At 42.7% G+C, this 13,954-nt stretch overlaps 1 protein-coding gene across 1 annotated transcript in view; it reads left to right on the top strand.

The window, feature by feature from the left end:
* COL28A1 (collagen type XXVIII alpha 1 chain) overlaps positions 1-13,954 on the top strand; it is a 689,953-nt gene that overhangs the window by 161,937 nt on the left and 514,062 nt on the right. The window contains exon 7 of the mRNA XM_086941924.1: positions 11,219-11,260. Within this exon, the coding sequence (XP_086798050.1) occupies positions 11,219-11,260 (42 nt within the window). The remainder of the gene's footprint in view (positions 1-11,218; positions 11,261-13,954) is intronic.

A 13,954-nucleotide genomic window follows, 5' to 3' on the forward strand; every position in this document is an offset into this window, starting at 1 on the left:
TAGATCACAGGAAGTGATCGTAGCCATTTTGAGTTGGGAAGATGTTATAGAACTATTAAGCTGAAACGGCTTTAACCCAGTTGATAAAACATGAAAAGGAGTTTCAGGAATCAAACTCACAGGATTAGAAGTCAAATTGTCAGCATTCACACAGAACCACCACAAAAAGGCAGGAGACAGAAATGTCGCAAATCCTTTCTGAGTTATGTAGAAGTATGCCCATAGTCATTGAATTCACTTGAGACAAGCAGATCACATTCAACACCCGAGGTCAGAAGAACGAATTCTTGAATTCCCCGCACAAACTTATATACACCATTATCACCAGAAAAAGCCCTGCCAGTTGTGGGAACAGATATCTCCCGGCACTCGAGCCAGACAGACTGCACCTGGTGCACAGGCATACCACTGCTCAGTACTTTGTTGGGTACCATTCCTGAGATAACCACAGTAAACAAAGGTTTATATACCAGATCACTTTGAATAGAGTATGTTGATGGCTGTGTACCTAACATTTTCAACAGCATAATTGAATGTAAAGTATTCCAACTTCACTTTTGCACAGCTTGTGTGTCATAGAATTATGTTAAGTTTCCCAAATTCTACATATGGCTCAACAATATTGATGAACTGTGATAAAAGTTCTCCTCTGTAACATGAAAGTTCTTGATGCATTTTAGTACTATTTCTTTTAACTTAAAAAAGTGAAAGCAAGGAATACTGCATGTTGAAGCTTATCATATTGTACGGGTCCAGTCTGGGACATGACCTGTGACATTCTGGATTTGGGGGAAAGAATACTGTGAAGCTGGCTCACCTGATAGAAACCAAGCTGACGTAATTGTTAAAATCATGAGCCCATCATATAAATGTAACCTAACTTGAAGCCCAGAATATTAACAACATGTCCAGGCTTAAGGGCAAACACCAAGTTCCTGTATCCAGACAGTCAGTTCCCTTGGGTCCTTGCTGCCACTTGCCTCCATTGCTTCAGTCTTAACTGAGTTAATGTATGCCTGTGGTTACCTATCCAGACCTGGACCTCCACCATATTGTTGGATCTTTCAAACCATCACTCCCAAAGAGGCTGTTGTACATAAAAAAGTGAAAGGTATAGGTGTGGTTTAGATGCACCAGAGGCTTGATGTTTGTGGTAAAAAGGCTCGCTCACTGCAAGGTGCCCTGGGGCATACCACAGGATTAACTCTCGGTTTGAACGAAATCAATCAAAAGCAGACTCTACCTTACCAATGACTTGTAGGTGATACTTGAGAATTACCCATGTGATGGTGTCGTATACCACTAATAAATTAAAAAAGGATCAGGATTGTGTAATCTTGCCAAAATCACTCATCCTCTCAGATGATGGCAATTCACAAACTCTACTTCATGAAGGACAAGTCTGCTGCTTTAGGATACTTTCAGGAGCTCATGGACTACAAAGCAAAACAATGGATCCCTGCGGGAGACGTTTCAAACCTAAACCTCCTAGGCAAAATAATTCAAATGCAAAGTCAATCTGTATGATCTAAACAGATAATTTAATTCAATGTATCAAATTACAATGCAGGTGCTCCAAATTCAACTCAGTGAAAGTGAAAAGTAACATCAGTGAGGAAGATGTGCATTGGTGCTTTACAAAAATTATATTCAAACACAGTTGATATGCACATTGTTATCTAGGGGCTGATAGAATAGAGTCATTTTGGCAAGACTCCAACGGCGAGTACATAGTGGTTATCATGCTCAATCATATCAGTACACTACTTTAATTGTCAATGTTTTGGGCCATGTTTAAAGCAGATTCATCAGGATCATCATCTGGACAAAATGACAATGGTAGCGGCCTGCAATAAAAAGGAAAGCCAAGCTTATTAGCATCTACCCTAATCCTACTGGGGGCACATGTACTGCAGCATCAATTAAAACAAGCATTGTTTTAGCCAATAGTTCTCGCCTTTGGGACCTTATAAGTGTTTAGTTATCCAGCACAATATCCTTGGTGCAACAACATCAAGTGTTGCATGGCTAAACACTTATAAGGTCCCAAAGGTGAGACCTATTGGCTATGCCAATGCTTGTTGTTGCTTGGAGATCTCTGTGCGAGAGCTCCTAACAACTGTTAATGAAGATCAGAGTATGCAATATTTGATACTACAATATATATATTTTGACAGTCAACTATTTGACAGTCAAAGATGGCTAAGAACTGAAGTGTAGTCCTATTTCTAGTGCTGAAAAATGCTGGGGTATTCTTTTTAGTCTTACTAAGTCAGAACTCATAGGAATGTAATTCCACTTAATGCCATTTCTGCCGGAAACAGAAACAGTAGTGCAGTCTTTGATCACCTCAAGACTGGATTATGCCAACTATCTTTACCTCGGTCTTTCTCACTATATTCCTAATCTACTGCAGGTCATTCAGAATACGGCAACCTGGGTACTTCTGAAACTTTCAAAATGGCCATCAGTGGTATTTCATCTACCTAGTCTTCACTGGCTTCCAAATGGAAAGAGTTTGATTTTTAAATCTCTATGTGTGATCCACTAAAAACCCTGCAAACTCTGGAATAATAAATGTTGGAGAGAAGACTCAACGCAATCACCTTCCTTGCTCTGTTCACTCTCAAGCTCCAATCTAATCACAATCCCATGCTTCTCACGCTAGAGTATTGGTGAGTGCTCTGCTATCTGGTTGCAAAACACTGGAGTGATCTGCGAATCACAGAATCTCATCAATCTTTTTGGAAAAAAAACCTGAAAATATTGCTGCTTTAACTACAACCAATAGGCACGTGCAAAAATATTCGACATAATCAGTACAATATATAGTGAGCTCCTGGTTTTATTGTATTTATTTTTTTAACACTTCTGTCTGTATATATTCATATTTATTTTTTGGCCTTCTTATTGGTATTTATCCATATTTATTTTGTGTTTTGAGAAGAAATGGAGCTGTTAAACGTTTAACTCTTGATAGTGCACACATACATGGATGTCTGTTACATTTTAGCAAATTAAATAGCCACGTATAACAAAACACCACACTCACAGGTCAATATTAGCGTTATACTACAAATATAGGTTAACAAATGCCTTTATTTAAGGAAACCGCATCCTGTTTTTTAACTCTCTGTGCTGTCCATCTGCTCAGCTGTTGACTGGAAGTCACGAAAGACACCATGGAGAGTCTTGCAAAAAGCACAATTTTCAGTATTTTTCCACTTTTAAATATAAATACAGACTGGGAAAACATTGTTTTCTGTCTGTATTTATTTGCAAAAATCTGTAAAAAACAGAAAACTGGAAGACTTAAATATATAGTACTGAGGACTGACTGCAGAGAATTCCTGTATCAGATAGCCCTGATGAAGTCCTAGGGGCTGTTCCCCCAAAACGACGAAACACGTGTTGGCTAAAGCTCTGAAGAGGTTACACAAACATGGTATAAACCCATGAAGTCAAGAAAATAAGTCTTCTCTGTTATTCATACTATATATTGTATTGCTTTGTCTAAAAATGTTTGCGTTGCCTCTTGAGTAAAGCTTGGATGAAATGGCTATATGAGCGCCCCAAACCTATTAAACACCCATTTGAACAAACATGGCTGCTTACTCTCCAAGTCCCTAATCTAGCCCCGAAATTGGTTATTTTTTGCACTATGATGCCCTCTTGAATATCAGCACACTTTACAAAACACAAATCTAACTATGTATGATAAATTTTATGGACAGGCTTTATAGTTCTAGATGTTGGGCTATTAGGAGGGGTCATCATAGATAAACAACAAATTTGGGAGACCTGCAAACTCACGGTGCTGCAGTGCGTCACATGACTTCGGCTCGCTTCACATGGTCACCCAGTGGAGAGCCAAAAAAACATGGTGGCAAGGAAAATATTCTGGAAACCACTGTAAACAGAGGATTACCAGCTCGTTTATTGTGGTGATAAGCAGCTGATTTCCATAAAATGTGTGAAAACCCCTCAGGACATCAGCGACAGCCTCAATTGAGGTTTTTTTTAGGCGGTGGGGGGACGTGGTTAGGGACAGAGTGCTTCTAAGCTATGGGCACCAGGCCCGACCCCTCGTCTCACTGTGAAAATACTTTGTAAGTTGGCAGGTATGTATATGGCTTTGAGTGCCTGGGCACAATTGAAACAGTTCTTTATGGTGAAGGGCTCCTAGAAGTGATCACTCTAAATTTCTGTTTATGAAAGACGACTTATACCAGCTATATTTGCAGCTATAGGTCTATAGCTGAGAGATTCATATAGGCTTTCATTTTAGGTCCACCTATGTGGCTGGTGGTTCCTCAGAGCAGCAAAGTTGTTTTGTCACTATGACCTCTCGGAATTGAATGTATACCTGCGTATGGGTCCTCTACAAACTTTTCTTTGGAGAATGTACATCCTCCCTTTTTCTACTTTGGTGCACTTTGAAGAAATGCCCATTTTAGACAACCATGCTATCACACTGGAAGATAGACTAGAGCAAGGTCTCTTTGCTTCAATACAAAGTGGGTACCATCGAGGCATGTTATTCCCTGATCCCAGTGACACTGCCAACATTTTCCATGATTCATTCCATCCCCTCACTCAAGCCTTGCTATGTTGTCTATTCTACCACTTAAACTATAAGTTATTGGTTCTCCAAAATTATATCGGTGCTGTTCGCTGCTGACAGAAAGCTTTCATCAGGTCAAACTCAAAGCAGCAAGAGCGGCAGACCAGAGATGAAAAAATATCACTGACCATGCACAGGTTACAAATGCTGGGTTGTTTGCACAGTTGGATGAAATAACAGTTTAGGTCTTGGTGAATTCAGCCAATGTCTGAATAACATTGGGAAGACAAACAAATGGGCTTATGATTGCGAGCTAATTGAGTTCAGATCTGGAGAAACCCTAGTTTGGGAATGTCTTGGACAAAATGGACCAACCCCAAGATGCATATCTAAAGCTGAGGGCTCATCACAATGTTCACAGTAGTTCCATGTCTATTCACAATTGAGTCTATGACCTCAAGAGTTTGGCTCTAGGGAGAAGGACAGTCAGTATTTTCGGTAGGCTTAAAAAGTCATGGTTTGAAGTGCATAGATGCCAAATGACCACATTGAGTGTCACATCTGAAAATATGGTATGAATCAATAAGGTGCAACATGTACATTTTGTTTTTACCTGCTTGCTACAAATGATAATTTAGCTGTCTCCCTATTAAAAACTTCTCCAACTCAATGAAAGTTAATGGAAAATTCAATTCTCTGGATGTAGACCTCCATCGCCCTCTCGGTTGTTCTCAAGCAATCTCCAAAGAGTCTTGGCCAACCGCACTTTGGTTGTGTGGCAGGTGGGCCTAAAGTTATAAGGGAAAAACCAAACAACATGCCCCTTATGTGAAGTGTGACCTACAGCTATCAACATGTGGCTCACGAATGAGCAAGAGGCAAAATGTTTAAGAGTACGATCCCATTAGAGTGATCAGGGAATTAATTTTTGATGGTTGATATTGCACAAAGGTTGACCTTAAAGGAGAAATATTGCTGGTGTCAAACCGACAAATGAGGGTGAGTTGTAGGCATCGTACTACATCAGGACTGATTACAACTGCCATGCACTACATAGAGCTACTGCATAGCTACATTAGTCCAAGCAGTTAACAAAACAGTCTTAGATTTTTTTTTGTCTTTTCCAAAAGAGTTGCAATTCCGCGGAAGCTGTCAATCTACTGATGCTCCTAGGGGTCTACTCCAAGTTGCTGGAATTCCACAGAAGCTGTCAATCTACAGATGCTTCAATTGGTCAACTTCAAGTTGCTGTTACTTTCATCCTCCCTTTTCATGAAAGTGTCTACCTAGCTACTAACTACAGCATGCGTCCTTCTTCTATTTTGATTGTGCCTTTGAGTCCGAAGACAAGCATTTCGTCGGTTGGACGGGCCATATTACACAGGGCGGTACCAGAACAAAAGCAAAAGGGGGGCTGTCATGGAAAGATGAGGGGAGGCTAAGCTGAAGGAATGCTGCGCATGCGCGGGGTCTTCACAGATCTGTGGTTTGTCCCACAGAGTATCGTGTAATTTTCCACAGTCTCCTCTTTGCCAGGCACCACACGGTCCCTACCTGCCCGTCGCAGCAGACGTTGCTTCTCTGCTGCCAGCCTGAGTCAGTGCCCTCGATGCTCCGCTCGCTGCACTCTCTGCTCCCCTCAGCTGTAAACATTCACCAGCTGACCGCACATGATGTCATCGCGCAGCATGCAAATGAATAGGTGGGGCTACTGCGGTCCTATTCCTATCATCTGACTTGAACTACAACACCATAACAAGCACGAACGTGCGGAAGTAAAAGCGATCGCGCTAAGGCCATGCTAATTAAAAGCACGCCGCCATGCGAGCGCGCATGTGCAACGGGAAGACTCAAGATATGACAACAAAATGGCGTGGGACTGTCGACAGTCCCGACCGACACGCGCATGCTGTCTGCTTTGGACAGATGGCGAGAGCAGCCATCTTTGTCCATGCAGACGCGTGGAAGTAAGCCCACAGGGAGAATTGATTCCAAAAGGTCCTCTCCATGGCGAGAGCAGCGCATGCGCTGCTTTCACCAGGCGAGACCTAAAAAGCATACCAGTTAGGGGATATACCCATGATGTAGAGTATAAATCAAGATGTATTGCTGAATATGCAAAGGATGCAAACTCATTTGGTCAAATATCACCTGAACAAATTGGGACATGAATGTGCGTAGAACAAAAGCTTGAGAGTAAGTGCCAAGTTTGATAGCCCAAAGAATACTACAGATTTATCCATGGGTGTGCCAAATAAAAGAACTCACTAACACTGGGTAAAGCCAGTCAAAAACTGGGATCTTCAATACTTACTTACGGAAGACAAAACAGAGGTCTAAATGTCATGTCCGTAAAGAAAACTTGTTTACTGCTTAAGCTCAAATTTAAGTAACAACCTATTAAGGCATCACTATTCAGAGATACGCAACCATCTATGATAGTTTCCTAATAAAATATATCAAATATAGACAGTGATGACTTATCACGTTTGTTTTTTAAAGCCGCGTGTGACAAAGACAATGAGAAGGAAGAGCTGATCAAAAGCTTTAAAGATTCTTATCGCCTGGGAAGACACCCTCAGTTTAGAAAAAGCTTTGTCTGAGGATCTGTGCTGTGGGCTACTGAGTTCTGAAGAAGAAAAATAGAAGACCCAACTGCATAACCTCGAAAGTTAAAAAAATGGCAAAATCATGACTTACAGTGGAGAGTAAAAAAAAAACCCTGCACTACTGCTGCCACGCTACAAACTGCACTGCTGTGTGGACAGTACATGCACCAGCTTTCTAAATATAGGAGCTACGGGTGTGCATAGAAGGAGTTTACCAATAACAATTGAAATACTGCAAAAATAGAGTGAATTTAAATGCAAACATTAAAAGCCAGGAAACTTAATTACAATAAAAATATTTGGAAAGGTCTAGGTCGGTGGATTACAATAGACATAGAAAAATCACTATGCCTAAACCCTGCTTGTGGCAGGGAAACACTACAAACAAGTGGAGCCTCACAAAGAAACAAAGTGGAGCCTCACTGAGAAACAAAGATCACATTACCATACCACTGGAACAACCAATTGATGATGGACATAAGGTGGACATTGCGTCCTCAACGGCCTGGTAGCATAGAAATGACTTTGCCACATATGGAGCTCTGTGGCGCACATATTTATTCTTCAAAGTGCAACCGTTAATTGATTCGCAATATGTTACCAACTGTTCAACATTCCGTCCATCATCTTTCTGTGTTGTATTTTCACCCTAAGTGGAAAGGGAATGCCTAGACGTGTGTCCCGTGCTCACTACGCCACTGGAGTCATGCTATCCTGGCAGATGAGGGCTGAAATCCCGAAACCGGTCCTAGGATGCTTGATTCTGGACCAGAGAAGATATGGCCTGGCAGTTCGGTCTGGACTGTTCCCATGAGGCACAGGGTCAAGACTGATTTGCATGTGGCTATGTCTGAACTGGGGTGGCGTGGTGAGCAAAATAACAATGGATTAAACCCAGATCTGTGACTGGGGGTGAATGTTTGACAATGTACAACATTCCGTCCATCATCTTTTTGTGTTGCATTTTCACCCTAAGTGGGAAGGCTATGCCCGGACGTGGGTCCCGTACTCAGTACGCCACTGGAGTCAAGCTATCCTAGCTGATGAGGGCTGAAAGCCCGAAACCGGTCCTAGGATGCGTGATTCTGGTCCAGAGAAGACATGGCCTGGAAGTTCGATCTGGACTGTTCCCATGAGGCACAGGGTCAAGACTGATTTGCACATGGCTATGTCTGAATTGGGGTGGCATGTTGAGCAAAATAAAGATGGATTAAACCCAGATCTGTGACTGGTGGTGAATATTTGACAATGTTCAACATTCCGTCCATCATTCCGTCCCTCATCTTTTTGTGTTGCACCAACTTTATTTAACCACATCTAGACACACCTGAACTCTTACATCTTTCCTACAGAGTCCTTCAGGGACCAGAAGGGTTCTGCTATACAAATATATACAAGACACAAGATAAGTTCAAAACATACAAATGCAGTTAATTATAATTAAATCAAGTGTAGAGCTGTTACATTGAATTAAATTATCTCTTTAATTCATACGGATTTATTCCGAATTTGAATTATTTTGTTTGGGATGTTTAGGCTGGAAACTTTCTCCGCAGGGAACCATTGTTTTCATTTCACTTCAATGATCCAATCTCCCAGGGTTCAGGGTTGCCTCATAATACTTTATGAAGAGCTCATTGACAGAAAATATACCATTTTAAGACAAGAAAATAAACAGTGATATTCACACCAGCAAGAAGACCTAATGACTCTGAGCAACCTCTACACAGCCTACATAAACACCATCCTAGAGGAAAAAGCTTCCTACTAAGCAAAAATCACCATCAATTCCTTAAAGAAAATAAATCAGCATATATTTTGTTTGTATCAATCACTTTGTGACTGTCCCTACATGTCAACACTCCAAAAAAAGTGCAAAGCAAACAGAAGTCAACAGCTTTACAAGGACAAGAAACACATAAAATGTGAAAGCACAAGGCAAGGCAGCTCCAGAGAAAAACATCATGATTCCTCTGGACAGCATTCCTAAGTTGAAAGCCTTCAATCCCCTAGCCTTCAATTACCTAATAAGACTCCTCTGCTCTTTTAGGGCCACCTATTCTGAAGACAAGATGTTCCCCTTGTTTATACTGATGGGCTTGCACACCACTACTCAGCATCATCAATGCATTCTTCATCCAAAAGATATTCCTAGACTCTCATAAATCTTGACAGATCCTGCCCCTATTACAAAAGCAAAACCTGAATGCTTAAGGCCTTGCTTACTATCATCCAGTCCCTCACCTACCATTCTTGACAAGCATCATAACAAATCTGTTGCTAACCAATCGTATGACAAAATCAACTCCAACACCTTCATATTTGACTACTAAACTGCCTTCAGGCCACAATGTAGCATGGAATTAGAATCTGTTCAAGTAATTGAAGCACTTCAGAAAACTGACAGTGGTAAGTCCTGTATCATACGGTATTGTCATCGTTTTTCGTCTACTCCATCAAACATAAAGTCCTACTCAAAACACTTGCAATTAGACTGGGTTTCAGTGCTGTCCTGCAATTGTCTTGTCCTACTTGATGAGTGGATCCAAATTCCTTCAGGTTACTTACTGTAGGGGTGAGCCCATTTGCGAGTTCTCCGGTGTTCCCCTATGCTCTTCCTCTCACCAATGATCTTCACCCTCAAAATGGGGCTTCTGGGAATGTTGCTGGCTGATAAGAGTGTCACTATCAATCAGTATGTGAATGACAGCTGAAAGTCTCTGCTGAGCATGACATTGACCATCTAAACGTAAGCTTGGTTGGCAATGGTGTGCCTCAAGATAAACCCCATACAAAAATAATATGTGCTCATAGCCTGTGACAGACAGCCACAGCAAAGTTCAAGGTTGGCTCTCAGCAATGAAGATCAACTGATTACTCATTGACCTGTTGCCAGCACCGCTGCCATCACGTTCCATACTTTAAGTTACTCATGTCTCCGCTGCCCCTCAACTGTACCAGTCTGCCTGCAGTTCTTCTTCCTTGTACTTTGCTCCTTGTAAATCTTTTGGTTGCTTTTAGACTAAGGGGCTCATTAGAATGGCGAAATGATCGCCACCGCAGCCCCGGCAGTGGCGATCGTTCCGCCATCACAATGAGATTTACCCACTGCGATATTAGGATGGTGGTGGGTATTGCGGCGGACGCAAAGTCCATTTGCCACTTTTCCGCCGGTGACACTCGTAACGATTGCCTGGCGGGCGGAGCAGGGCCACTAATATGGTGGCGGTGCCTAGCAGGCACCGTCCGCCATATTAGGATATGGGATATGGGAAATGAAAGGCCTGCCGCCATGGAAAGGCTGGCGGGGATCGGGTTATAGTGGCCCGTTGCTGGCACCCCTTGTGTCTGGGGGAGGTGAGGTGCATATGGGGGGTACATATGGTACCCCCCTACATTTCACTGCACCAAGTGGCAGGCACTGTGTGGTTCCTACCATGTGGTGCAGTGAAATGCCAGACATGCGATTTTAACATTGCATCGGGTGCTTCTGTCAGCAGCACCCGCTGCAATGTTAAAGTGCAGAATGCGACCGCCATGGTGGCGGTCACATCCTTATTCATGGTGCAGGACTGCCACATGTCTGGTGGCCGGTCCAAACACCACAGGGATGGCTGGCGAACTCAGGTCCGCCCGCCATCCTAATGAGCCCCTAAGTTCGTACTATAAAAGCCACAAACGTACTTGTACACATAAATATATTTTGCAAGGAGAACATGGGATGAAAACTAACCTGGTATAAATAGGATGTGCTTAATTGGCTCTAGGATCCTCTGTAAGAAGAAACCCTTGTAGAAAGAAATATTTTCCAATCCAATGTACAACCCTTATATTTGAGTTTCTATAAAAATGACATAAGTGTCACCTTTATTCTATGTGTGTGTTTACAGAATGTCTTCTACTTTCAAGTTGTCTTTTGACAATTCTTTTATGCTTTACAAAAAACATAAAAGCAAACAGACGAACAACACTGAACCTTTGCTACCTGTTATATGCTTGTAGTAGCTATATATTGTTTAACCATAATTTTTTTGTATCTCAAAAGGGCGATGCTGTGAAAGGAGAGCAAGGAGAAAAAGGTGCAGAGGTATGTAGACTGGATTGCACAATTCTTCATTCACATTCGCAAAATACCTCTGTGAAATGCCTTTAATTACACAGTATAATACACATATTTAACATGTCATAGCTGATGAGGGACCTCAGAGGTAGGTGGTTACGGGTCACTTGCCCAGTAAAAGAGAAAGTCTCCTCTTGGTGTCCTCGCCTCATTTATGGAGAGTGGGAAATTAAATACTAGACAGTGCAGCTTCTGAAAATGTTCCCATGGTGGATCCAATTGAAGTAGGGTTGGAGCATCCACCCAATGTAGGCCATCTTATCCAGTGCTATCTCCAACCTTGGACTTTCTGTCAAGGATTGTCATGTAAACCATGGTGGCTCCACAACATTTACAATTGTGTTATAATTCTTTTTTTTTAATACAAAAACATATTGTACCTATCTAAACCAAACGTTCACAACATAGAGCCTTATTTAGAATGAGGGACCACCACCGAACAGGGGTGGATGTACTGGCTGCCGTATTAAGGGGGTCATTATGATGGCGAATTTCCCGCATACTCCGGGCCGGCGGAAGCCACCGCCGGCCCGGAGGATGCGGGAAATCCGCCGAGGAGGCCTGAAAGACCCACCGCCAAATTAGGATGGCTGGTGGGTCTCACAATCTGTCCTCCACTTTTCCGCCGCGGTCGGAAGGCGACCACGGCGGAAAAGCACTAACATGGCTGGCGGTGTCTATCAGACACCGCCAGCCATATTAGGATGTAGGGAAAGTAATGCTTTTCCGCGGCGGCTTTTCCGCCGTGGAAAAGCATACGGACATTCACTTTGGGGGCCCGTTGCGGGCCCCCTGGGTGAAGGTTGCATGGGGGGTGCACATGGGGGGTACCTATGGTACCCCCCTGCCTTTGCGTGCACGAAGCGGCAGGCACCGCGCGGTGCCTGCCGCTTTGTGCATGCAAATGCACTGCTTTCATTTTTTACATTGCGGCGGGTGCTGCTTCAAGCAGCACCCGCCGCAATGTAAAACATACAGGATGTGAGCGCCAGGATGGCGGTCACATCTTAATTGCCATGGAGGGACCGCCGCTGCCCATGCGGACGGTCCCTCCTACTCAGGGGTGGCGGACGGACGCAAGTCCGTCCGCCATCCTAATCGACCCCATAGTGTCTATTAATGTCAATGGTGGACGCGGTATTCACCACTTTCCTGCGTTAGAAGAGTGATTGGGTAGACGATGGATATGCACCTGTTTAGTACACAGTAATTTGAAACCAAATTCTTTTAAAAGTGTGGAATGGACAAGTGGGTTATGTTAACACTATTGCAGATTTGGCAGTGGGTGATAGTGGCAGTGCTGATTCACAATAACATTGTTACATCTGAGGATAACAAAACCGTTGTGACTGAGGCAGACACCCTCCACTACAACACTCCTAGGGGCAAATGCATTCTTGAATTACTCACATTTCCACTCAATTTTGGTATATGCGAAGCGTAGCATGCATTAAATTTGTTTACGCCGGGTAAGAAGTAATATGATTTTGAATAGTACTGTTGGAACAAGTCTTCCCAGAAAGCAAGCTTTTCATCATTCACTACAATGACAATGGGATTTCCATCATTTTGACGTCACACACAGAATGTGCTGCCTAATTCACAAGTATGGGTGAAGATCACGAAGACAGGCATACCTCCAGTGAAGACATGACACTGTACATACAAGCAGAGTCAGAAAACAAAAATGGATGTGCCAGCTAAAACAAAATAGTTGGACTTAGTACTTTAAATCTTGTATATATATATTTTCAAACACATTAAAGCTAATGGAAAATCAAATATATATATACATTTATTTTGCCAACCTGAAATTTGATGTAGCAAAATTGGAATTGTACAATGAATTAATAAATGGACTTTTTGAGAGAATCTGATGATGTACACTGACAAGAGCTGTGACTGTTTACTGCGGAAGGCAGGCGTATGAAGCTTCCTGCCTCAATGCATTGCACACGTGATATACAGAGGGATGTGTTGGTGTTGGCCATTGCAAGCCCATTTGTCGTGCAGGCCTCAGCCAGGCCCGCTAGTGCAAGGGGTTCGCCCTTCTGCGGGCAGAGTTCTCAGACCCAAAAGAAAAGTTGGCACGGAAACTGGAAATACAAAACATAGAATTTATTACACCTCATGAGGTGGTGCTAAAGTTCGGACAGTACCCTTCGGCACTGTGAGAAGTAGCACAAAGGGCTACCGGACAGAAGGCTTATTTATACCCACACAGGGGCTCAAAAGAAGGCGGTACAAAGCTTAAGAGCACATTTTATGTCCATACAAGGTAATATCGAGAAGCACAATCTATCAGTGGGAGGAGTTAACAGTCTTGGGGTCTCGCTAACACATTCCAATCTATGGCTAACGAATAACAGATGTGGACCCTAACAGTCAGCAGCAAGGACAGAGATGCTATTTATAGCTTGTTGCCGGGCAGATTCAAAGGCCATAGGCAGAAAGGTAGGACAACACACATGGTCAACACGAGGTAACACGTGGCAGATAAAATGGCCGCCACAAATTCAAAATGGATGCCATTGAATGCTAAGATAACGGCAAAACTCAAATGTCTTTCGCTAACACTCAACTTAATCGCTGTCAAATTACAACAGACAACCCTTTTAGCGTTAGCTAAAGACATATGCTCTTTTTGGGTAATCTGTGCAT

This window comes from Lissotriton vulgaris, chromosome 10 (genome assembly GCF_964263255.1).
Source record: "Lissotriton vulgaris chromosome 10, aLisVul1.2, whole genome shotgun sequence".
Taxonomy (NCBI): Eukaryota; Metazoa; Chordata; class Amphibia; order Caudata; family Salamandridae; genus Lissotriton; species Lissotriton vulgaris.